The following is a 21,455-nucleotide window of genomic DNA, read 5'->3' as shown; positions in this document are numbered from 1 at the left end:
CGGGCTGGCTGGGTCTGTGGGGGTGAATCTGCAGTAGTCCGGGGAGATGAGGGCTTACTCTGGGTCTGGTGGGTACAAGTGCACGTTTTCGCATCCCGTGAGCGCTGCGAGTCAGTCATGACGGCCAGATTGCAAAACCCGGGCTCGGTCGAGATAAGCGACGTCTCGGAATATTGGAAGATGAAGCAAACCTTGTGTTTTGCAGCTTTTGTTGGGCTCTGGCTTCTCCCACAACCCCGGAAAACCTCCACCCCGTGGGGATTCGGGAACCCCGGTTCTCTTCTCCGCACTTCTTGTCTCGTCTCGAGCTGTCTGGATTCGAGGCCTTCTGTCAGTGGTTACTGGTCACCGATGACTGGATAGGACTAGCCGGGGAGAGCCAAATCGCCAAAAAGGTCTGGGGAAGCCCAAAGCCCTGACTCCAGTTCCGCCCCAACCTGGCCCAGCTGGCCCGCCGATCTTACTTTTATCCTCCACACCCCAGCTGTCATCCTGAATCTTCTCGAGTTGGAAGCCTTCCTCTGCTCTCTTGTCTAGGTCGTTATAATACGAAAATGCCTCTGGGAATCTTGGAAGATACCAAGCTCGAGAATGTACCGGGCACTGCGCCCCTAAACGAACTCGGCAACAACAACGCCTACACCGGCATCGACCCTTCACTCCTTAAGCATGACAAGACCGGCGAGATTGTTCTCGTCCCACAGCCGTCAGATTCGCCAAATGACCCCTACAACTGGCCGCGTTGGAAGAAGGAGCTCTTCACCATTACTTTCGGCTGGGGATGCGGTTGTACAGGAGGTAGGTCATCACCATTGAGCCTGCACATCACATTTTATCCTAACCTTCATCTTGTGCAGCCGTCGGGCCTCTTCTAGGAGCAGCATTTGATCCTCTAGCCAAAGAATTTGGCCTACCTCTTACTACATTCGTCTCCGGTGTGCAGGGAGGCACAATCGCCGCTGTTGCCGTGGGAAGTCTGGTCCTCAACTGTGTCGCCGTCAAGTACGGCAAACGTCCGGTCTACCTCATTTCAACAATCGGGATGATGGTAGCATGCTTCTGGGGGGCCGCAGCCAAGAGCTTTGCATCTCTCGTGGCGGCGCGTGTCCTCAGTGGTTTTTGTATGGGACCGTTTGAGGCCTTGGTTCCAGCATCAATTGCAGATGTTTGGTTCGTTCACGAACGTGGTTTCCGTACAGCTATCTTCAACCTTGGTGTTTTGGGTGGTATCAACCTTGCGACTCCAATCGGTATGTATGTCCATCTAACATAGGCAGTTCAGGCTAATCTTGACAGCTGGGGCCGTCATCGAGTATAGTGACTACCAAGTATGTCTCAACGGCATGGGCGGTGCTTTTGCCCTGACTCTTATTATGGTGTTTTTTTGGATGCCAGAGACCGCATACGTTCGGACAGGCGCACTTGATATTGATACCGGTCACGATCTGGTACGCTTTCACCCCTTCCTAACCCTAAAATCCCACTAACACACCGTACGCAGACCGCACTCGAAGGCAAAACAAGTACTAAACACCTCGAAGCCACGGGCGAGACCATCGCAGTACCAGTATCAACTGCTACCGACGAACCACGCATTTCCTACATCCGCGAACTACTTCCTTACAACGGCTACGTCAACCACGTCTCCTTCTGGAACACGCTCATCCGCCCTGTATACCTCCTTGCCTCACCAGCCGTCGTCTGGGCTGTCATCCTCTTCACGACATGTATCTCCTGGCTTGTCCTCATCTCCCTCACAATTTCTCAAATCTTCTCGGCCCCGCCATACAACTTCTCCGTTGGTGCGGTCGGCGCTACGAACGTCTCTTCCTTCGTCGCGTCTCTTATCGGCACAATCGTTGCAGGACCATTAGTCGATGGCGTCGCAAGCAGATTGTCGAAAATGAACAGGGGAATATTTGGTACATCACCCTCCTTATCCTCCAATATAATAAGCTTGCTAACAACATCCAGAACCCGAGTTCCGCCTCCCAATCATGGTAACATACCTCCTCTTCACAGCAACAGGCTTCTTCGCCTGGGGCGCATCCCTCGCCAACACCGACCCCTGGCCCATCCCGGTCATCGTGTGTCTCGGTCTCATCAACCTAGGAGTTCAGCTGGGAACAACCGGCGTCGTGACATACGTCGTCGACTGCCACCGTGAAAAAGCGAGCGAGGCCTTTGCGACGATGAACTTCGTCAAGAACCTGTTCTCGTTTGGACTTACGTTCTATGTTAATGGATGGATTGACAGCCAGGGTGTGAGGGATGTGTTCTTTACCATCGGTGGGATTACGATTGGGGTTACGTTGCTCACCGTGCCGATGTATGTGTATGGCAAGAAGGCAAGGGGCTGGGTACATCGGCATCGGATTGCGGAGAGACTGTAGTCTCCCTGTTTACTCTGTGAGTTAGGGCTACGGTTACGGTATGGAATGGTTCGACTAGTTCGGGGTTATTTCAACATTTTGGGATTTGGATCGGGTATTTAAGGGTTAGCGGGTAGGCAGGCTTGCCTAGACTTAGGGCTCGGAGGAATAGTCAGCGTATATCAAGTTACGTCTAATACATTTCAACATGAGCATTGCAGCGTCAGCTTCAACGTCAATCAATTACAGCTAATCACATACACTTAGCACGACAGCTATGTACAGCGCGTTTACTCAGTCCTCCTGATTTGTCCCACAGGTTGACTTATCCAGAGGTACAGTTAACCTGCAAAAGACTCTCATCGACCTGGGCTCGTTAGCAACTGATTCTAAAACCAAATCAGAAGGAAGACCTACATTCGTGCAAACAAAGTCGTTCGTCCCAATCGGACTGACAACATCAATATCATCAACATAGATATCCGAGCACACAGTAGGACTCGAGCAAACAATCGTCCCAACGTTGGGATCCCTAGCACCCGAAGTCGTCCCGTACATGTTGCTAATATGGATGTCCGAGATGGTCAGGTTACTCTGCACACACAAGCTTATTAGGACAGCCCCCACAAACCCAACAGCCCAAGGATAACGGGACACGCTTACCGGATACTCGTTGCAAAGCGTCAAATTCTTCTGCCCATAGCACTGCGTGATCTCAATCGCCCAGTCAACATTCTCAATGTACATGTCCTCGTACGTGATGTTCGACACGGAGCCGAGACCACCGCCGCCCTGGAGATCCTCGGACATGGCAGACGCAACGCCCGGCCAGACCTTGATGCGCGCCATGTCCGAGGCATTGTACATGGAGATGTTGTACACGAGCACGTTCTTCACGATGTCCACTTCGCCGGGGTATTGGCCGAGCGAGCCAACGGAGATACCGTGCGAGCCGTTGCAGTACAGGTTCTGGACGAGGATGTCCGTGCTGTTTGGTTTGAAGGAGACGCAGTCTGACTCGTTAGCCAAGAGCCTACAGTATCTTGCAGCGTAAAATATGAGTGGGGAAGGGGAAAGTGTGTGCTGTGTACTCACCATCCCCATTATTAATAACCGAGTTCTGAATAACAATATTCTTCGAGCGGTACGTGTCCCACCCATCTGTGTTCTTCGCCTCGTTCTCGCTGGAACTATATCCCGAGATATCGATGCCGTCGAAGAGGACATCCGAGCTGTTCGCAACGAGCTGGTACCACTGCGGCGAGTAGCGGAGCTTCAGGGGGCCAATGGTTCCTCCATTGAGGCCAATGACGCCAAATAAGATGGGCCGCAGGATCAGCGCGTCCTCGGCGAAGAGGTCATACCAGATCTGCCCGTTTCCGTCGAGCGTGCCGCCACCGTAGACGTTTACGTCCTCGCCGCCGAGCTGGAAGAAGGTTGTTGCGTTCTGGAACGTGTGCTTGAAGGAGTTGGCTTGCCAGTAGTCTGTGTCGTTGGTGAATTGGATGCGGCCGAGGATTTCTACGCTTGTCTTAGTATACAAATTGTCATAATCGTGTAGGAAAGACGGTGCTAGGGGCATTGGCGCACCAAGGTCAATGTGCTTCAGGAACGTCAGGTCCAACGCCGTCCCAACGGTGTACTGCTTGTCCTCCGCGAATACGACCTTTCCGCCGTGGTTGCATTGGTTCAGGGCTGAGAGAATGAAGTCTGAGTCGTCGGTGCCGTCGCCGTGGCTGCGCACATGGCAGACTTTCTTGCGCGGGTGACTGTAGGGGAGGGGTCTGAAGGGACGCTTTGGGCCGACGGCGTCGTTGCGAGAGCGCGAGAAGCCCTCGACTTCGAGGCCTAGGGAGAGAAGGCTCACGGCCGAGGTGAGGATGTGGGAGAGCTTCATTCTCTCAAGTGGCAAGGATAACCCTTAGAGAGTAGTAGCCTGTAGGTTCGCAGGGGGAATTGAGTGTGCAGCAAGCATCATGCAGCAAGGGGAACCTGCAGGCTTTATAGTAAATTTTCTGCTTCGTTTCTTTTTTTGCTGCTGCCTTTGCTGCGGGCTTGTCCTTATCCCTGCAAGTCTCCCCACCGGCAGCCCTGCGGAGAAATCAATCTCAACCCCTCAGACGTAATCATTTTATCCGGGGGTATAGCCAGAAACTGGGGGAGAGTTGTGGGGAACTAAGCTCTGTGCTGAAGCTTGGATTGGGTGTCAAGAAGTCGATGAAGGAGTGGCAGCTTGGTTGATGTGACGAGGTGCTGTGATAGGAGGGATAATTTGATGTTTAGCTGCAGCTCCAATACGCCGAGTGGCGGAGAATTGCCCAAGGTGCGCTAGCACAATTGATCGTCACTAGAATTCCCGTTTCATATACAGAGCGAGTATAGCGATAGCCGGTGGTTGGCATTTTATATTAACTGGCAGGACCAATCCTATGGCCTGACATTAGTATCCCGGCTCTGTGCGGAGTATGAGGAGTCTACTATAATGACCAGCCCTAAGAAGCGGTTCCGTCAGATAAGGGCCAGTGTTGAGACAAGCAATCGCTCAATGTACAACGGTGTATGCATTTTGGTGAATACGTCCGCTCGGCGGTCTCGCATCCTACCTATCTCTATAGTAGTTTAAGTAGACTTCTTCACAGCCTCAGTAACCTCGTGGGCAACAGCCTTGGCCTCACCAGCAACCTCCTGCTCCATATCCTTCACGGCCGCTGTTGAGGAGCCGTCCAAGCTGCGGCGGTAGTTGAAGATACGGGTGACCTGGACAACACCGACACATCCGAGGAAGAAGTTGACGGCAGCAAGGCTAGTCTAGTTAGTCGCGGTTGCCTTTCAAGGTCGGTGGAAGACATCATACAGGTAGTTCTTGGGGGTGATGATCAAGCACCAGCGAGTCCAGATAGCACCGGTGGCTGTGAGGGCGCCATTCTGGGTGAGGGAGAGCTTCTCGGCGGGACGCTGGAAGTCGGAGATACCGGCGATGACAAGAGCCCACTGTTATAGACGCTGATCAGTTTCCTCGTTGTGCACTTTTAAGACTGGCATTGCAAAGAGTGTTCCGCATCGAATCCACGCTTTATCAATTCGAGATGATCGGGAAGACCGGGCGGTTTATCGTACCTTCATAACAGGGGCCCTAAAGCGACAAATGTCAGTAGAGATGCGCCTTAGAGTATCCAATTCCACAGGATCTAGACATACCAGAAGTGCACCGTCTTGACACCAACAGGGCTGTTCCACATACGCTGGAAGGTGCTCTGTTGCTGCGACGCAGCATCGGAACTCTGAAAGCGGCGTCCCTGGGCACCAGGCCGGCGGAACGCAGCGCGGAAGGCCGCGCGGGAGTTCTCGAAGAAGCGGAAGCCAACGCGAGACGACGACATTGTGTATAAAGAGTGGAGATGAGGATGGACTGCAGCGACGAGGCTTTCTCTTTATCAGTCAGAGCCGACGTCGGCCCAGAGTCAGGTCACGTTGGTTCGCTGCGGCAGCGTCCGGCTGAGGTAAGCGGTGTGACCATCCCGCTTGACCAGATTGGTCCACTGCAAAACGACCTCGCCGGCGACCACATCTCGACGATCAGAGCTCAATTGCAGTGCTGGTGACTGGCATTAATTGCGGTTGTTGAACTCGGACTCTTCCTGCGCCGTTATACCCGGACCTCCCGCCACACGCCACAATGTCCTCCAAGTACGTCTTCACAAAGGGTCTCAAGGAGCTGCGGTTCCTTCTGTGCCAGACCTCCGAACAGAGCGCTGCGACAAGGTGAGTTGAAAGCGATTGGATCCTTGGAAGAGAATTGAAATTGACTGGTCGTTCTGCAGGCTGTTCATCAACCGCGCCTATCCCACCATGAAGAAGCACAACCCGCACACTCCCATTCTCATCCGTGAGGCTGCCGGCACTCTGCCCCGAGTCTACGCTCGATACGGTACGTTTGGATGGTATACTATTGGGGATCGCGAGACTAATTGGCGAAATTTGCGCATGTAGCATTTGGCAAGGAGACCGTGGAATCGCTGAAGGGTACAATACCCCTCCATCTAAGCTACGAGCATCACTAATTGAACTAGGCCTGTCCGACCAGCAGATCGAAGAAAAGGTTACGCAACTGGTGAAGGCATCCTCATAGAATTTGACGCATCATTTGTCTCATGTACCGCATTTCGGCTGTCAACATTGTATCTATATCCGAATGAACCGTTGACTTGCAAGGATTATACTCAACTTGACGGGAAATTGCTCTATTATATCTATCTGCTAATCGCTACAGCGCGCTACTTGCATTGCTCACTTCGCCGAATCTATATTGCGCCCAGCTCAAGCTTCCCTCCTTCAAAGTCCACAGCCTCTTACCCCGATCGTCTCCCGCAGCTCCGGCGCCCACGTGGATCGGAAGAAGGTGTTCGAAAGACGGGTGCGCCTGTCGGGCGTCTCCTCGCTTCAGCAAGTCGAACATCGCCTGAGGTCTTTCCGCCGGCGGCTTGGTGGCCGCGTCTTTGAGCGCCTCGTCAAAGCTGGCGGTGTACGGCATCGGGCGAGAGTTACCGAAAGTGAATCGCAAGTCGCGCAGGTTGTGGACAGCCATCCCGGATACGATGATCAGGATGTTTTCTTCGCGAAGCTTTGACACAGCCTCTCCGAGCCGGTAATGCTGCATGGGGTCTTCGGTGTTGAACAGAGACACTTGAACAATGGGTACATTCAGAGGGTTCTTCTCCGGTTCGAATGCTGCAAGAACATTAGTCTCGGATCGCCCATCGACTGGAATTTCACACATACCGCACTTGAAGCTCGCCCAGACACCATGATCCAAGCCTCTCTTGACACCCTCGGCCTTGATGCCCGCCTGCTTGAACGCATCGAGCACCTTGTTCGCAATCTCCCTGCTACCGACGTTCGGATACTTCTCCTTATAGTAGTGGCTGGGGAAGCCATAGAAGCTGCAGAGTTCATTCAGCTACCGCACATCGAAAAAGGCGCTGGCGCACATACTCATAAATCAACTCCGTCATCTCAGCCATATTCACCTGCACCGTATCAACGCCGGCCTGCCAATGCGCTGAGAAGACCACAACCGCGCGCGGCTTGACCTTGCTCGTAATCTCCTTGCCTATCCGGCCCAGCTCCTTGTACGCTGGGTGATCGTAATCATACATGACGTTCGGCTATGGTGCCATGTCAGCGCGCCGTTCGTAGTACGCGCCGTACTCTGGCCTGAACACAGTAGGGGAGACTTACACCCCCATGACTCAGAAAGTAAACTGGTGTCCTCATCTTGACGCTCTCAACAGCGGAACCTCGACTCTGCTGGATACCCTGACTTGTCGCTATAGCAGGAGACGTAGAACTCAACGCCCTCCCTCGAGATCCAATAGCCGCCCAAGACGACTGCGCAAAGCGTCGAAGACCGAACACGTTGGCGGGCGCAAAGATAACCGCAACCAGAACCGCGACTACAACAGTAACGAGCGATATAGTCGTGAAGCTAGCTCTCTCAAACGTATTTCTCTGCGTAGGTGCTGCGGAAGACATAAAGGTAATGGCAGCTATATATAATCGTGCGGCTCACTCAGTCTCAGTCTCAGCCTCAGGGGTCGTCGATGCTTAGCAACATACGCGAATGAAAAAAAAGTCATAAAAGTGTTCTCGAAGGCGACAAAAACCATATATACGATTCGGATATACGGTTCGGCAGTGCTTTATGTACTCATGTAAGCAGACCTCGTCATCATACCATTTGCGCTTGGAAATTGCTTCACATTTGTCAAAGCGCGGAACGAGAGGTGGGAGCGCGGAATTGCGCGCGTATTAGTCATGGTGTGGGCCTCGCTCTTTCGCTTCAATTTTTAGGGAGTTTATATAGAGCAAAACAAGCTTAATGAAGGGGAATGATTTGAACAATATCTGTCTGTTCACAACTCCGCAGGATGGCACAGTTGGCAGCACTGAGAAAGCTGGAGCAATTGATTGCGCTGAGCGCTGTGAGGAAAACGGATATGTCTTGCTTATTAGATATTAGCAGAGGTAATTGTTTTGAGGTCTAAAGATACATTCAGGCAGTGGTGAAAGCCCGGCACCAAGGTCGTCTGGACACATATCAAATCGTTCGATGCCTCATAAGATGTATAAGCTCTATGTGTCAAAATGTAGATGGAACCGCAGTCGCTAGTAGGATGAACGCGGACGAGAAAGAAAGAGAAAGTATCAAGTGTAAGTAGAGTAGTATGGTATAAACTTGAGGTATCATGAAAGAAACTGGGCGAAGGGCAGAAAACACCCCCGAGAAGTGAAGAACAAGGAGGGAAGGCTGTAAACATAAAGCGTTGGCGTCAAGTCAGGTCAGGTCACATTGCATTGCATCGCATCACATAAGGACACAGTCCCCGTCATTAGGCTTCTGCTGATTCACAGCCGATCGAGAGAGCCGGGTTTTCTGCATCCGGGCACCACCCGACTTGAGTTCCTCGAGACGCTCGCGGGCTTTGGGGAATCCTTGGGCTAGGGAAGTCAGTTAGTAAATGGTAGGGTAAATGACAACATGGAGTTTACTAACCGGCAGCACGCCAGTACCACCTCTTCGCATCTTCCAGGTGCGCCGTGACCCCGATTCCCGTCTCAGTGAAGTAACCCATTGCGTACTCGGCCTTGGCGAGACCCGAGGCCGCCGCCTTGCGAGCCCACAGGTACGCCTCCGTGTCGCTCTGCTGCAGGATCCCTTCAGCACCGGTAAGGTACCAACCGCTGAGGGCAAGTTCGGACTGGTGTTCGCCCTGTGACGCGGCGGCGCTGTAGAGCATGATGCTCTGCCTAGCATCAACAGGACATCCTAACTGGCCATACTCATACGCTTGCCCAAGGCGGAACTGGGAAAACTTGTACCCGAGCTCGGAGGCCTGATGTAAAAGTTGAGAAGCATATTCTTCGTCACGGATGACAATGTCGTTATCCGATGCGGAAGCGTAGAGAAGGGCGAGTTCGTGAAGGGCATGTGGATTTTCTTCATCGGCACGCTCGGCAGCGCGCTTGAGCCACGAGATACCCTCGCGCGGGTTGCGGGCTTGCCCTAGGAGGCCCTTCAGAAGGATCATGCCCATTTTGTACATCGCAGGAGGATCACCAAGGGAGGCGGCGCGCTTGTACCATTGAACGGCTTTGAAGGGGTCACGTTTCGTACCGCCACCATCTTCCTGGCCGATTTCGCAGCACACTGCGACGCGGTAGGCCGCCTGAGCGTGGTTTTGCTTGGCTGCGGAGTGGTAGAGAGAGAACGCTTCTTTCGGGTCGTTTTGGAGGCCTAAGAGGCCTTGTCCATAGCAGTCGGCCATGTAGAATTGCGCGTCAGGGTAGCCGGCGGAAACTAGCTTTTTAAGGATCTTGTGAGCGTCAATATTGTATTTCTCTCGGGCTTTGGCCTTTGATTTCGGGTCGAGCCTGCTGGCATCCACCAGGACTACGGAGGCTTCGATGAGCTTTTGCGCAAGAGTAAGCTGAAGTTTGTGGTCCGAAGGATTGCCCCGTGCTTGCTGCTGCAGACGCTCGAGTTCAGCCTGCGTGATAGGCTGTGGTGGGGCCGGGCCTTCTGGAAGGGCTTGCGGGGGTGCAGCTTGTGGTTGAGTGTTCATCGCGCCGCTGTACTGGCGCACGGGGGGCGGTGGTCCACCTGAATCATGGCCTGGGCGGTAGGGCATAGGGTGATGTGGGAGTGCATCAGGGCTCTGCTGAGGATCTACTGCTTCCGGTGGATCATAGGCTGGCATCGGTTGCCCCATCGGCTGCCCCATTGGTGCGTGTTGCGGTGAGTACTGCGGTGAGTACTGCGATTGCAGGTGTTCTTCGTATGGATCGTAATGGTTCATTCCGTTATGAGGTGGGCTAGCAGCATGGGGTTCGGCAGGCAGATCGAAATGGAATCCAGCATTGGCAAACTGATTAGCTCCCGTTGGGGTGCCACTATCCGGCGGAGTATGCACAGCGGGATTGAAGGCTTTGTACTGCCCCTGCGGGGGCCCAGATTCACCAGGAGAAGTGGGCTTTGACTTAGGCTGTTCTAGTCCCGGTAGGGCTTCGTCGATTGGACCTTTGCCGTTGTCAAAATCTGGCATGGCATCAAAATTCGGCATATCTGGGTCATCGGGGGCCGAGGTATAGTAGCTGTCCAGTAGACCTCCGTAAGTACTCTCCCTTGGGTCTTGATAACTTGACTGGCCAGGATAAAGCCCACCAGCTGGAGTAGGCATCGTTGCACTCCGGCTGATTTGGGGCATCGGTGGCGGGCCGCGAGGGTCGACAGGCGGGCCATTGTGCGGACGGCCTGCGCTGGCTGATCTGGAAGGGTAGGCTGATGGACTGGGGCGGCCACGGGGAGGCGATCCTGGCCTTGGTGGCCGCGTATCTGTAGGGCGTCTGTTCGAATTAGACGTGTGGGGGCGCGGCGGTGCTGGTCCGTTTAAGCTCATTGCCGCCATGTCTCCTTCTATCCCTCTAGATGGGCGTCTGTTTCCAGGAGGCATAGACGGGAAAGGGTTGTCAAACCCCATTTTCTCCGGTGACATCGGACCGTTTCGTGGAGCTAGAAGCATGTCAGCGCGGAACTTGGTGTTTTCGCTCCGAATACTTACGTCTCATCCGGCCTTGCGGCGGAGGCGGGCGCCTGTCTCTGTCATCGTAGCCTCTCGGGGGAGGTCGCGCATTCGGCGGATATCCTCCCCGCGAAGGCCGAGGTGCACCTCGTGGAGTGCCATGCGATCTTGGACCCGCCTGGTCGGGATAACCATATCCTCCGGCGCCCGGACCCGGATATTTGTTGTCATAGCCATAATCCTGGTAGCCTGAATCGAATGATGGGTCTCTCGGAGGGGCGGCTCCTCGAGGAGGACCATAGTTCCTCACTGGAGGAGCTCTCTGCTGCGGGTAGGCCATGATCTAAGTGAGAGGGCGCGAAAGCGAAAGCGAGTGGATAATCGGCGAACCCCAAACACGACGGTCCTGCTCGACTTGATCTAGTTGTCTGTAGGTGTTCAACAGCAAATCGGAAAACACGTTTCACTACATAATAGAGAAAACTGTTAGTGAATATTCTGGAACAAGGGAGAGTGCGGAGGCGGGCGGCTATTCCCCGCTGGAATATAGCCCAAAGTGGACGGCAAGACGGGCACAACAGATAGAGCCAGTACTAACCTGCGCAAGATCCAGCATGCGCGCAAGAAACATGCACGCGATCGCGCCAGATCCTTGTGACGAGGGCCAGGAAGGACAGGTCAGCGGGCAGTCTTGGTGGGCGGATCAAGCACCGAGAAGATGCGCTGAAATCGGGAGCCTAGGCAAATGACACGCTCCCACGGCGGAGAATGCTGGCGGGAGGAATGAAGGAGGGACAAAGAACAGAATTTGTCAGGGGTAGTGACAGAAAGGAAGAAAGACTTCCTAGTCTAAGAGAGCGTGGAGGCTGGGATGAAAGAGAGCAAACGAGATTTCTGCAGGAGGTGAGGTTTGTGAGACAAATCGGGCATTAATCAACAGGAACCACCACTTGGAGAAATTATGAGAGGAGGGACAACAATAATCTTTAGCCGTCTTTATATTTCTATAGCACTGCGCAGTACTTTTCCATTCTGATCATTCTTCTTTTCTTCTCCCCACTTTCCTTTTTCTTTCACGGTTGTAACTTCAACATGTCCGTTCCCCGAGTCCCTGACCCACGCGAAACCAGTCTGATTCCTTATCAAAACCATCAAAAAGAACAATGTTCTCCATCCTGTCAGCCCGAGCCAGGGACGGTGTTTCTGCGGGTCGAAATTGGGATCCTCCGAGGCCGTTTTTCCACTCACAGCTTCATCACCGAAACCAGCCCCAGTCACGCTGGAGCACAGGCATGGGCTTGAGGCGACCCGTTTGAGGTCCCAATTTTGCGCTGACAGGACTGTACAATGTAGCAATCTGCTGCACAACTTACGAGAAGGCCAACATGCAGCTGACACTGATGATAGGTTGCTCTCGTACCTACATTAGATGCGCGGGAGCGTCCGATTCGAGGTCAATTTCCGCTTGAAACGCAGGGGAAACGACACCATGCTTGACGCTTATTGGTCTTATCTGATCAACCGTTGTGGATTGGCCCTACGGCAGTACGGCACTAAATCCACCTCCGGGCAATCAATGGTCTTTCCCAATGCAAACACGAATACGGCGCAATTCTTCAGTTGACCGGCGGCGGCATGGCGCCTATACAACAGTGTAGAGTATCCCTGCAGGGTGTTGTCTGCATCACAATTCGCAGTGTCACAACATACCGCTCCGCCCCAAGGAGACCAGAGCGAAGGAAACCGCCCCTTGATTGTTTGCTACAAATTACGGAGCACGCTTGGTGATGGCTCCGGCTCGTGCTCGGTGACTCTGTCGTCCAATCGTTACAAGTCATAGGTTACTCCGTAATAGACGCTTAGGATATGGGAAAGAGTTCAAGTCGACCTCAACCGACAATCATGTCTCAGGTTATTCTCCATCATACACTGCCCGAAGTATTACCGTTCATAGAAGTATAGACGGCCAATGTCGGGGCAGCCGACTATGCTCGGCAATATCGGCATACCATATCACAGCGCATGAGGCGATTCTCTATCGTCATGATTCTATTTTAGAGTATAATTGCAAGACAAGGGTCAAACCGAACGAACCCTGGTCCATGTCCGGGGCTTTTGCGACTTCTGTAATAAAGAGCCCTCATTGGCTAGGGAGACCCGCACGGCCATATGCCCCAGCCACAGCTAGTCGCTGCGCCATAGTAAAAGCCACAAGAGTGCCACAGGATCGGCGAACTGCTGGTTGAGCAAATGATCGCATCTCTGTTCACTCTCCACGTACATTTTGTCTTCAGGCGCCGGAGTCATACCAAAGGACGGAATAGCTACATCCGTGCCCTGACATCATTGTCTCACTTCGAATCGTCCACAAGAACCTAAGGATTCAGCATTATGTCACGAGCGGGAACATGGCTCAAGATGGCCGGCGTGTAAGGATTCCATTGCCTCTCCGTTTTGAGCAAGCTAACATTGTGCTTGATCAATCTAGCGGCATCATCATTTGCGTTGGCGGCCCTGCCCTCGTCGAGAAACTCCGCCCCACAGATGCAGAACTTGTCCAGCGATACAATCCAGAGCTCCGGGAGCGCAGTCTGCGAGAAGGTGACCGACGCGCACAAGAGTTCGATGATTACGTTACCAAACTGAAGGAATGGTCCAAGTCGGATAAGTCGAGTGCGTCTCCGTATATGAGTTTATGAGTTGGGTCAGTGTGCGGCTGACGTTGCGCGAATGTAGTTTGGTTTGCGGCGAAGGAGATGGAGGAGAAGAAGCTTGCTGAGCAACAGGCACAACAGAGCCAGGCCAAGGACCAAGCCAGGATTCAGAGGGAGGAGATGCGAAAGGAATTGATGGGTGAGAAATAGGATTCTCTACCGGCGTCGTGCTTGGGCCATCTGTTAAATCAGACTGGACAAACGCGAACGCATGAGAAAAGTCGCGATGAGCCTCGCATAAAAATATGTAGTTGGAATGATGGAGTTCTATGGCGTTGGCATGGTTCATTTGGTAAGTGTACTGTTGTATTATATTTATTCTATACATAATCATAGCTACAGATAGTGTTGTACAAAATCCCAGCTCATTCTGTCAAGCATGTGTTTACGTGGACTGGCTCTTAACAGGAAGCCAGGTGATTGCCATTTCCCGTCAACTACTACCTACTGAAGCCCACCGCTCGTCGTCAACTCAACTTCTGACTCACCTCTACACTTCCCGGCTGATTGCTTCCTGTGTACCACCTGCCGCAAACTTTTCATTACATTCGTGATCATACTGATAGATAGTACAGTCTAGGATGTCCAATGCATCTTCAAGCGCCAGCGGCCATTAATCAGACCCAGATTGGTCCGCCAGAACCAACGCCATCTTGTTAAACAGCTCCGCGACTTCGTCGTGGCCCTCAACTCGAGCCAGATCCTGTGCTGTTCGTCCATTCCCATCTCTCCCGTCCGTTGCGGCTCCATGGCCCATCAAGAAGTGCACATCCTCCTTCAAGCCGGCTTCCGCAGCTAGGTGCAACGCTGTCTTTCCATACATGTCTTTAGCAAGGACATCGGCGTCTCGGTTGACCAATAGCCTCAGGATATGGTGTTTAGCTCCAACAGCCTTGTGCAGCGGCGTTTGTCGATAATCGTTCCGTATTTCAATGCTGGCACCCCTTTGAAGAAGAAATTCCACCATCTTCCGATGTCCATTACTGGCGGCCTTATGAAGAGGGGTGTCCCCGGTGTAGTTGGTGATGTCGATATCTACGTCCTTGTCCAGAAGCAGCTCCACCATCTTGCGACGACCACTAGCTGCCGCTAAATGAAGGGGCGCATCGCCATTGGAGTCCTGCGCCTCGGGGTCTGCACCATGGTCGAGTAGCACCTCCGCAATATCTTCGCGCTCGTTGATTATCGCTTGGTGCAGCGGTGTTGCTCCTTCCTCTGTGACTGAGTCAATCTCGGCTCCGTGATCCATTAGCGCGTTCATCAATTCCAGGTCGTTCTGCTTAGTCGCTATATCGAGGGGCGTTTGTCCAGACTTATCTGCCGCGTTGACATCCGCCCCTTTCTGCAATATCAAGGCTATGACATCCCTCGCGTGCTTAGTTCGGTCATTCAGCAGTGCTAACAGCAATGAAATCTCCTGATGGCCGTTGGTTGCGTTGATATCTGCACCTTTCCTCAACAAATATTTCACGACGTCCAAATGTCCCTTTCGACCAGCTTGGAACAAGGGGCTCCCGAATTTGCTCCCCTCCTCAATATCAGGCTGTATATCAACCTCTGCCCCATTTTTAATGAGCAACTTCACAACCACCAGATGTCCATGCCGAGCTGCCCACCACAGTGGTGTGCAGCCAGTGTCATCCGTCGAATTGACATTGACTTTTTTGGTCTCAAGCAGTACCCATGCGACGTCTTTGTGCCCTTTATCGGCTGCCCACAAAAGTGGTGCCCGTCCTCTTTTGTCTTTGACATCAGGCTTTGCCTTTGCTCTCAGCAGTAGCTGTACGATCTCATTGTTGCCCTTTTCCGCCGCAAGCGATAACGGCACCCTTCCGCTACGGTCAGCGAGGTCAGGATTGGCTCTGGCTTTTAGCAACATATGGACAATCTCCTCATCTCCCTTTTCCACGGCGAAAGCTAACGGTAGCTTCCCATCCTGGTCTGCCAAATCCGGATTGGCTTTGGCCTTGATTAGAAACTTGACTATTTCAATGTGGCCACTCTCGATGGCATAAGAAATGGGTGTTCTCCCAGTCACATCGGCAGCATCCGGGTCTGCTCTATGCCTAAGCAAAAGTCTTGTCATTTCCGGATTCTCCTTTTCGGCAGCGCGTGAAAGTGGCATCCTGCCCTTCTTATCCACAACACTTGGGTCCGCACCTGCTCTCAGAAGCATCTTTACTATCTCAGGCTCTTCTCGTTCGACAGCACAGGATAGTGGTGTTTGCTCATTGGAGTCTGGGATGTCGGGGTCGATGTTACTATGCGCAAGGATAATTTGAACCATTACGTGATGGGCCATTTCTACAGCGCTGAACAGGGGTGTTTGTCCGCTTGAGTCCGCGGTGTTTGGGTCAAGGTCAGGACGACCTATGAGCAGCTTCACTATTTCCTCATGCTCCTTATCCACGGCTCGCGACAAGGGTGTCTCTTCTTCGGGGCTTAGAACGTTGGGGTCGACATCGCCGCGCTTGAGCAGCGCCTGCACCATCCCTAGAGAGTTCTTCTCAATTGCTCGAGACAGTGGCGTGTAACCGTCGGTATCCGGCGTGTTAGGGTTAACGTCGCTGCGCTCGAGAAGCAGCTGCACGATTTCTTCCTGACCTTCGTTCACGGCCCAACATAGAGGGGTTAGTCCATTAGGGTGAGGAGAATTGCAGTCCAAATCACCGTTCGTCAGTAGAAGCTTGACAATTCCTTGGCTTCCTTTTGCCACAGCGCAGCACAACGGCGTCTGTCCATTCGGATCGGGGGTGTTCGGGTTACTGCCATGGCTTATGAGCTGCTGCACTATTGCTTCATAACCATTCTCCACGGCCCACGATAGAGGGGTTTGGCCCTTGGAGTCAGGAATATTAACGTCCACACCAGCGTCTAACAACCGACGCACAACCCCGGTATGTCCCTGCTTGGCAGCTGAGCATACCGCGGTTAACCCTTCCTTCGATTCTTGCGAATTGAGCTCGATAGAACCTGTTTCCAGCAGAAGTTGAACCACACTCTCATGCCCTTTATCCGCAGCCCAGGCGATGGGCGTCCGGTTGTCTTCGTCCGTGCAATTTAAGTTCACGCCGGGAGTGGTCAATAATAACTTGACAATTGTGTCGTAACCCTGGCTAGCAGCTAAGAAGAGGGCTACCTCCATCTTGCTTGGGGTTGGTGGTGCGGCTTGAGACGCCATGCTTCGTGCTCGTGTGCGCTCGCGGTCGATGAAAGAAAGAATTGTCTCTAGGAGGAATTGAAATTGAAATACATGCAGGCTGACATTCAAGGTCCAGAATGGGCTGCGCCAATTCAATCTTTCCCTTGCTGGAAATAGAACTGCTTAGCGTGTGTGTCCCCCAAACTCTGTTCTATTCTTCGTTCTATGATTCTTCTTGACTTGATCCCTCACTCGGACTCGGAGGATCAGCAGCCGCGCTTGTGACAAAACTCGAAAAAGCGACAAAGATCGTGTGAGGACCGCACTAGAGCTCGCCACGTGTGTGTCCGTCACTGGCTCTCTCGAGAGTCTCGACAGGGGAAACAATTGTGCCAAAAGGGAGCACACTGGCGTCGATTGAGATTTATGGTCGATTTCGACGATGAAATCATACTCAGGGACATGAATTATGGCTGCGTGGGATGCTCCAGGGTTGCCGGTTCGGGCATGGCTGTCAATGCCCGAAACCACTTGTCTGTGCCTAACCGACGTTCCGGGATGATTCGAAATGCTTCTTTCGCGAATGAAGTGGCAGATCCGATTGAAGCACCCGCTCCCTTACTTGGCCCCTCACAGCGTTAGCGCTGGCCATCTATAGGATCGGGCTATTAAGGTTGAGGTTGTACAGCTCCGATCCAAGCCTCACCTAACTACGCACTATCATCGCTTGTCCATATTAAATATGTCTGAGCACCGATGCCAACATACTCCATTTATTTATGAATGGGCGCACTCGTCGGAAATTCTGTTGGCAGAACCCCGCATCATCTTTGGCCCGAAGTTTCCCCGCGTCTCCAACATGGCTCCCTACGTCATGCCATCAACAGTGGCCCTAGGACTTTTCAGCTACTATAAACCAGTCAATTTCCCTGAACGTCCGCTCACCAGTCCACCGCAAGTATGTCGACAACGGTGACAATGGAGCTGTCCGCTCGCGAAGAACGGCGGAGTTCCCCAGAAGAGCCTATGCAGGCGTATGGTCCCGACCCAGATGTCCATGTCGCTCGGGTCAAGCAGAAGTGGAACGAGCCTTCTATCAACAAATGGCGTATAGCAGCAGCTTTTGCCAGTTTTGCAGTTGTGGGCGCCAGTGACGGCGTGTACGGTGTGAGTTTAGATAATACCGATGCATTTACTTGTTGACGTGGTCCACTGACGTTGCTGTAGGCCTTGGTTCCCTACGTACGGATGCCCAGCGTTTTTCTTTAGATTACGGTCCTTTTCAAGGGCTTTGGGAGTCTATACTGATTTGTTGTCACTTTAGATACGCGAGGACTTCAATCTGTCCACCACTGTGGTCTCCCTGATCTTCGTGACCCCGTTTGCCGGTTATACGTTGGCCTCTATCGCAGTGAACAAGATTCATATGACCTGGGGCCAGCGCGGAATCGCGATCATTGCGCCGCTATGTCACTTGATTCCTTTTGTCGTAATGGCGTCCTATCCGCGTTTCCCAGTTCTGCTGGTTGCTTACGCCTTCGTCGGGCTTGGTAATGGGCTTATCGACGCAGGTTGGAACGCATGGGTTGGCGACATGGTGAGCGCCAGTACACTTATGGGGCTCATGCATGCATGCTACGGACTAGGGTATGTGGTACCACGTCTGAGTGGTTGTCAGGTCGCTGATATACATATGCAACCAGCGCGACTGTGAGTCCGGCTATCGCAACGGCGATGGTTGATCATGGCCTGAAGTGGTCTACTTTCTACTTCACTTTGGTCGGAGGATCTGCCTTTGAGCTTATTACCTGTGGGCCTTTGTTCTGGCGTGAGAACGGCGAGCGGTTTAGGGCCAATAACCCCAAAATGTCAGGCTCGACAGGTGACTCTCGAACGACTGAAGCCGTCAAAAACCGTGTCACCTGGATTCTAGCATTCTTCCTCTTCGCTTATATGGGAGTTGAAGGTATGGTGAGATTCATTGAGACAAGTCACCAGAAATGACTTCAACACGCTCGAACATTTGCGCCTAGTGCTAATCAATCATCTATAGTATCAATTGGGGGCTGGATTGTCGAGTTCATGATGCAGGTTCGCAACGGTGGCGCTGTAGCGTCTGGTCTCATTCCTACAGGCTTCTGGGCTGGCATCACGGTTGGTCGAATCGTACTTGGGTTTGCAAACGAGGCCATCGGCGAGCGTCTTGCCGTGACCATATACTTGGCTCTGGCTATCGCCCTCGAGCTTGTGTTCTGGCTCGTCCCCCACTTCATTGTTTCCGCAGTCGCAGTGTCCTTGATGGGTTTCTTTACAGGCCCTCTCTTTCCCGCCGCGGTTACGGTCGCTGCCAAGTTGCTTCCGAAGCACCTACATACGCCGAGTATTGGCCTCGTTTCTGCTTTCGGGGGCAGTGGTGGCGCTATGTAAGCTCTTCTTTTCGTCCCCAGTTCTTCCCCACCCCCCTGGGGCCACTGACTTATTGTCTCTGTTAGTCTCCCGTTCGTCGCCGGTGCTATCGCACAGCCACATGGTGTATCTAGCTTGCAGCCCTTCGCGTTGGCTCTCCTTGCCACTATTGCTGGTCTCTGGCTACTCTTACCTAGGAAGCCCCGGCATTCTCACGATAACTAGTCCAACAAAACGCTATACGACTGTCCGAGCCTGTGAGTATCTTCAGCATCGCCGTGTTTTATCTAACCTAGCCCCTTCCCCTGTAATCGTGCACGTTCATCATCAATTCTACACTTGAACTGACTCATGACAATGGCCCAAGCTACGAGAACAATTTGCGCGATCGACTGAAAAATTCTGCAAGTATCCTCGGCTTTTGCCATGGGACTGTGATCCTTTTTGCTCCCATTATTCTTCAGAGACTTTTCGATGGGGTAACTGAAACCAGCCCCTTCCCCCTATATGAGCCTTTATATATAGACCCAAGGTAAATAGCGTCTACTAAGCCCCACGATAATCTCGGGGAAAATAACGGTAACGGCCTTTAAGGGTCCAGCCAATCTATTTGTTGCAGAATCTACTGCAATCAAAGTGCAAGCCTTTGACTCGTCATATTGTTCGTAGGAAGTATAGAACCCGTCAAGGAGCCATTAAACAGATACCGCGCCTAATGTCAGGTACAATTATTGGATGAGCAACTGACAAGATTGTACAGTCTATGTCACCTGTCTATGACTGGACGGCTCACAAGGTTCCGTGACACCCGGTAAGCAGCTGGGGCATGGATGTTCGAAAGACGTAACACGGCTGGACTCGGATTCAAACAATGAACAGGGCGCCTGAGACCCCGCCCCTTTTCATAAACTGGTCAGTTCAGCAAGGCTGTCACCAGCTCTAGAATTGTCTATTGACACCAGCCGCAATGCATTCTTTGTCCGATTTGTAAAGACTACTGTGATTGGCTCAGCAGGAAGAATTATTGATCGCTGCCTATCCCAAGAATAACTTCGCTGTGGCCGTGGCCCAAGCGTCACGTGTTGCCACCCCGACGACGAACCGCCCGAAACGATTGGCACCGCCCGTCATCTCTAGCAACGCAACACCAAGCCATCTTCCTCCTGGTCAGCCTCCCATTATTCCCATCTGTTTTCCACCCACATCTTATCGCCATACGCACCTCATTCCACGATCCGTGACTTACGTTCTCTGAATATCTCCCCCCGTCTCGCCCTCTCTACCCTCCCGCGACACTTTTTCCCTGTTACGCCCAGCCCGCCAGCGGACTTTTGATCCCGATATTTTGCGACGACGTGGTCTTGTGATCCTTCCCACGCTACGACTTAGCATCCTCGTTCCGTATCGAACTCTTCGCATACATCATCATGTCTGAGCAACCGTACGATCCTTACATTCCTTCCGGCTCCAACAACGCCGCCAGCGGCAGCACTGCGCAAAATGGCGACAACCGGACGCGGGAAATCGACCGGGTGAGTCTATGACTTTGATCCCCAAGCATCTTTCTTGGAGGAGCGGCATCGATATACGTCGTTCCCAGGCATATGGAGCGATATGTCTTCAATTTCGAGCCACATGTGCCAACATTTCAGCGATACTCTGAAGACTGGATGTCGCTGTATTCGTCTGCTTACTCTCGTCACATTCCCGCTTTCTATCGCAGCAAAAATTGCTAATGCTACTTGTGCGATAGAAAATTCAAGAAACCGTCGATACCATGCGCTCGAATATCTTCAAGGTCTCCGAACGTGGTGAGCGGCTAGATTCGCTGCAGGACAAGACCGACAACCTGGCGGTGTCAGCCCAAGGGTTCCGCAGAGGCGCCAACCGCGTGCGAAAGCAGATGTGGTGGAAGGACATGAAGATGCGTGTGTGTTTGATTATTTGCATCATCCTCCTGCTTGTAGTGATCATCGTCCCTGCTGGTGAGACCCACCCGGAGTTCCGCGCTATTGGAAATGCTGCAAAGTTGCAATGCTAACGGCTGTCTCGCTTCCAGTTGTCACAACTACACGCTAAGCTACGAGAAATCAATGACAGTCATGTTATTCAGCCCGACCCGGGATCTATGCGGAAGCCGTTGCAGCTTTGTTTTCAGCCTCTAATACCTTTGTGATTTTTATTGGGCGTCAATTCCTGCTGTTGTCACGAATAAGCCTTATTTTAGCAGGCCTTGGACGCG

The 21,455-nt window shown here is 52.6% G+C and overlaps 9 protein-coding genes across 9 annotated transcripts; 5 read left to right on the top strand and 4 right to left on the bottom strand.

Moving 5' to 3' along the window:
- Positions 1-407: 407 nt before the first annotated feature.
- On the top strand, positions 408-2,580 carry BDW74DRAFT_154225 (uncharacterized protein). The gene is made up of 5 exons (XM_073724648.1): positions 408-798; positions 858-1,250; positions 1,297-1,448; positions 1,502-1,922; positions 1,975-2,580. The coding sequence occupies exons 1-5, from the start codon at positions 555-557 to the stop codon at positions 2,391-2,393; spliced, it is 1,629 nt and encodes a 542-aa protein (XP_073583328.1). The 5' UTR covers positions 408-554; the 3' UTR covers positions 2,394-2,580.
- Positions 2,562-4,630, bottom strand: BDW74DRAFT_26821 (putative extracellular exo-polygalacturonase). The gene is made up of 5 exons (XM_073732369.1): positions 3,963-4,630; positions 3,468-3,893; positions 3,036-3,385; positions 2,790-2,966; positions 2,562-2,739 (listed from the first exon to the last, which is right to left on the bottom strand). The coding sequence occupies exons 1-5, from the start codon at positions 4,267-4,269 to the stop codon at positions 2,698-2,700; spliced, it is 1,302 nt and encodes a 433-aa protein (XP_073583327.1). The 5' UTR covers positions 4,270-4,630; the 3' UTR covers positions 2,562-2,697.
- Positions 4,631-4,991: 361 nt separating this feature from the next.
- Positions 4,992-5,752, bottom strand: BDW74DRAFT_178694 (mitochondrial pyruvate carrier family protein; the record flags this gene model as incomplete). Its single annotated transcript, XM_073729257.1, has 4 exons — positions 4,992-5,175; positions 5,227-5,363; positions 5,490-5,505; positions 5,571-5,752. 4 exons carry the CDS (start codon positions 5,750-5,752, stop codon positions 4,992-4,994), a joined length of 519 nt encoding a protein of 172 aa, XP_073583326.1.
- Positions 5,753-5,936: 184 nt separating this feature from the next.
- BDW74DRAFT_26802 (L51/S25/CI-B8 domain-containing protein) lies at positions 5,937-6,594 on the top strand. The gene is made up of 4 exons (XM_073732368.1): positions 5,937-6,134; positions 6,194-6,300; positions 6,363-6,395; positions 6,443-6,594. Exons 1-4 carry the CDS (start codon positions 6,049-6,051, stop codon positions 6,499-6,501), a joined length of 285 nt encoding a protein of 94 aa, XP_073583325.1. The 5' UTR covers positions 5,937-6,048; the 3' UTR covers positions 6,502-6,594.
- Positions 5,937-8,012, bottom strand: BDW74DRAFT_154220 (DODA-type extradiol aromatic ring-opening family dioxygenase). The gene is made up of 6 exons (XM_073724647.1): positions 7,365-8,012; positions 7,153-7,312; positions 6,443-7,101; positions 6,363-6,395; positions 6,194-6,300; positions 5,937-6,134 (listed from the first exon to the last, which is right to left on the bottom strand). Exons 1-3 carry the CDS (start codon positions 7,526-7,528, stop codon positions 6,637-6,639), a joined length of 789 nt encoding a protein of 262 aa, XP_073583324.1. The 5' UTR covers positions 7,529-8,012; the 3' UTR covers positions 5,937-6,134; positions 6,194-6,300; positions 6,363-6,395; positions 6,443-6,636.
- Positions 8,013-8,574: 562 nt separating this feature from the next.
- On the bottom strand, positions 8,575-11,859 carry BDW74DRAFT_154217 (putative chitin synthase activator (Chs3)). Its single transcript, XM_073724646.1, has 4 exons — positions 11,550-11,859; positions 10,991-11,417; positions 8,926-10,941; positions 8,575-8,870 (listed from the first exon to the last, which is right to left on the bottom strand). Exons 2-4 carry the CDS (start codon positions 11,289-11,291, stop codon positions 8,737-8,739), a joined length of 2,451 nt encoding a protein of 816 aa, XP_073583323.1. The 5' UTR covers positions 11,292-11,417; positions 11,550-11,859; the 3' UTR covers positions 8,575-8,736.
- Positions 11,860-13,215: 1,356 nt separating this feature from the next.
- Positions 13,216-14,049, top strand: BDW74DRAFT_154213 (uncharacterized protein). The gene is made up of 3 exons (XM_073724645.1): positions 13,216-13,380; positions 13,440-13,624; positions 13,688-14,049. The coding sequence occupies exons 1-3, from the start codon at positions 13,343-13,345 to the stop codon at positions 13,813-13,815; spliced, it is 351 nt and encodes a 116-aa protein (XP_073583322.1). The 5' UTR covers positions 13,216-13,342; the 3' UTR covers positions 13,816-14,049.
- A 3,232-nt stretch (positions 14,050-17,281) lies between these two features.
- On the top strand, positions 17,282-19,869 carry BDW74DRAFT_26778 (uncharacterized protein). The gene is made up of 7 exons (XM_073732367.1): positions 17,282-17,974; positions 18,035-18,049; positions 18,132-18,454; positions 18,511-18,773; positions 18,861-19,230; positions 19,300-19,470; positions 19,581-19,869. Exons 1-6 carry the CDS (start codon positions 17,768-17,770, stop codon positions 19,436-19,438), a joined length of 1,317 nt encoding a protein of 438 aa, XP_073583321.1. The 5' UTR covers positions 17,282-17,767; the 3' UTR covers positions 19,439-19,470; positions 19,581-19,869.
- A 771-nt stretch (positions 19,870-20,640) lies between these two features.
- BDW74DRAFT_178687 (SNAP receptor SNC2) lies at positions 20,641-21,254 on the top strand (the record flags this gene model as incomplete). The annotated part of the gene is made up of 2 exons (XM_073729256.1): positions 20,641-20,745; positions 20,967-21,254. The coding sequence occupies 2 exons, from the start codon at positions 20,641-20,643 to the stop codon at positions 21,252-21,254; spliced, it is 393 nt and encodes a 130-aa protein (XP_073583320.1).
- Between the last annotated feature and the right edge of the window lie 201 nt (positions 21,255-21,455).

Source organism: Aspergillus multicolor (genome assembly GCF_047715735.1).
Source record: "Aspergillus multicolor strain CBS 133.54 unplaced genomic scaffold BDW74scaffold_14, whole genome shotgun sequence".
NCBI classification, from domain to species: Eukaryota; Fungi; Ascomycota; class Eurotiomycetes; order Eurotiales; family Aspergillaceae; genus Aspergillus; species Aspergillus multicolor.
The sequence above is the reverse complement of the archived record's forward strand: the minus strand, read 5'-3'. Positions and strand labels throughout refer to the sequence as shown.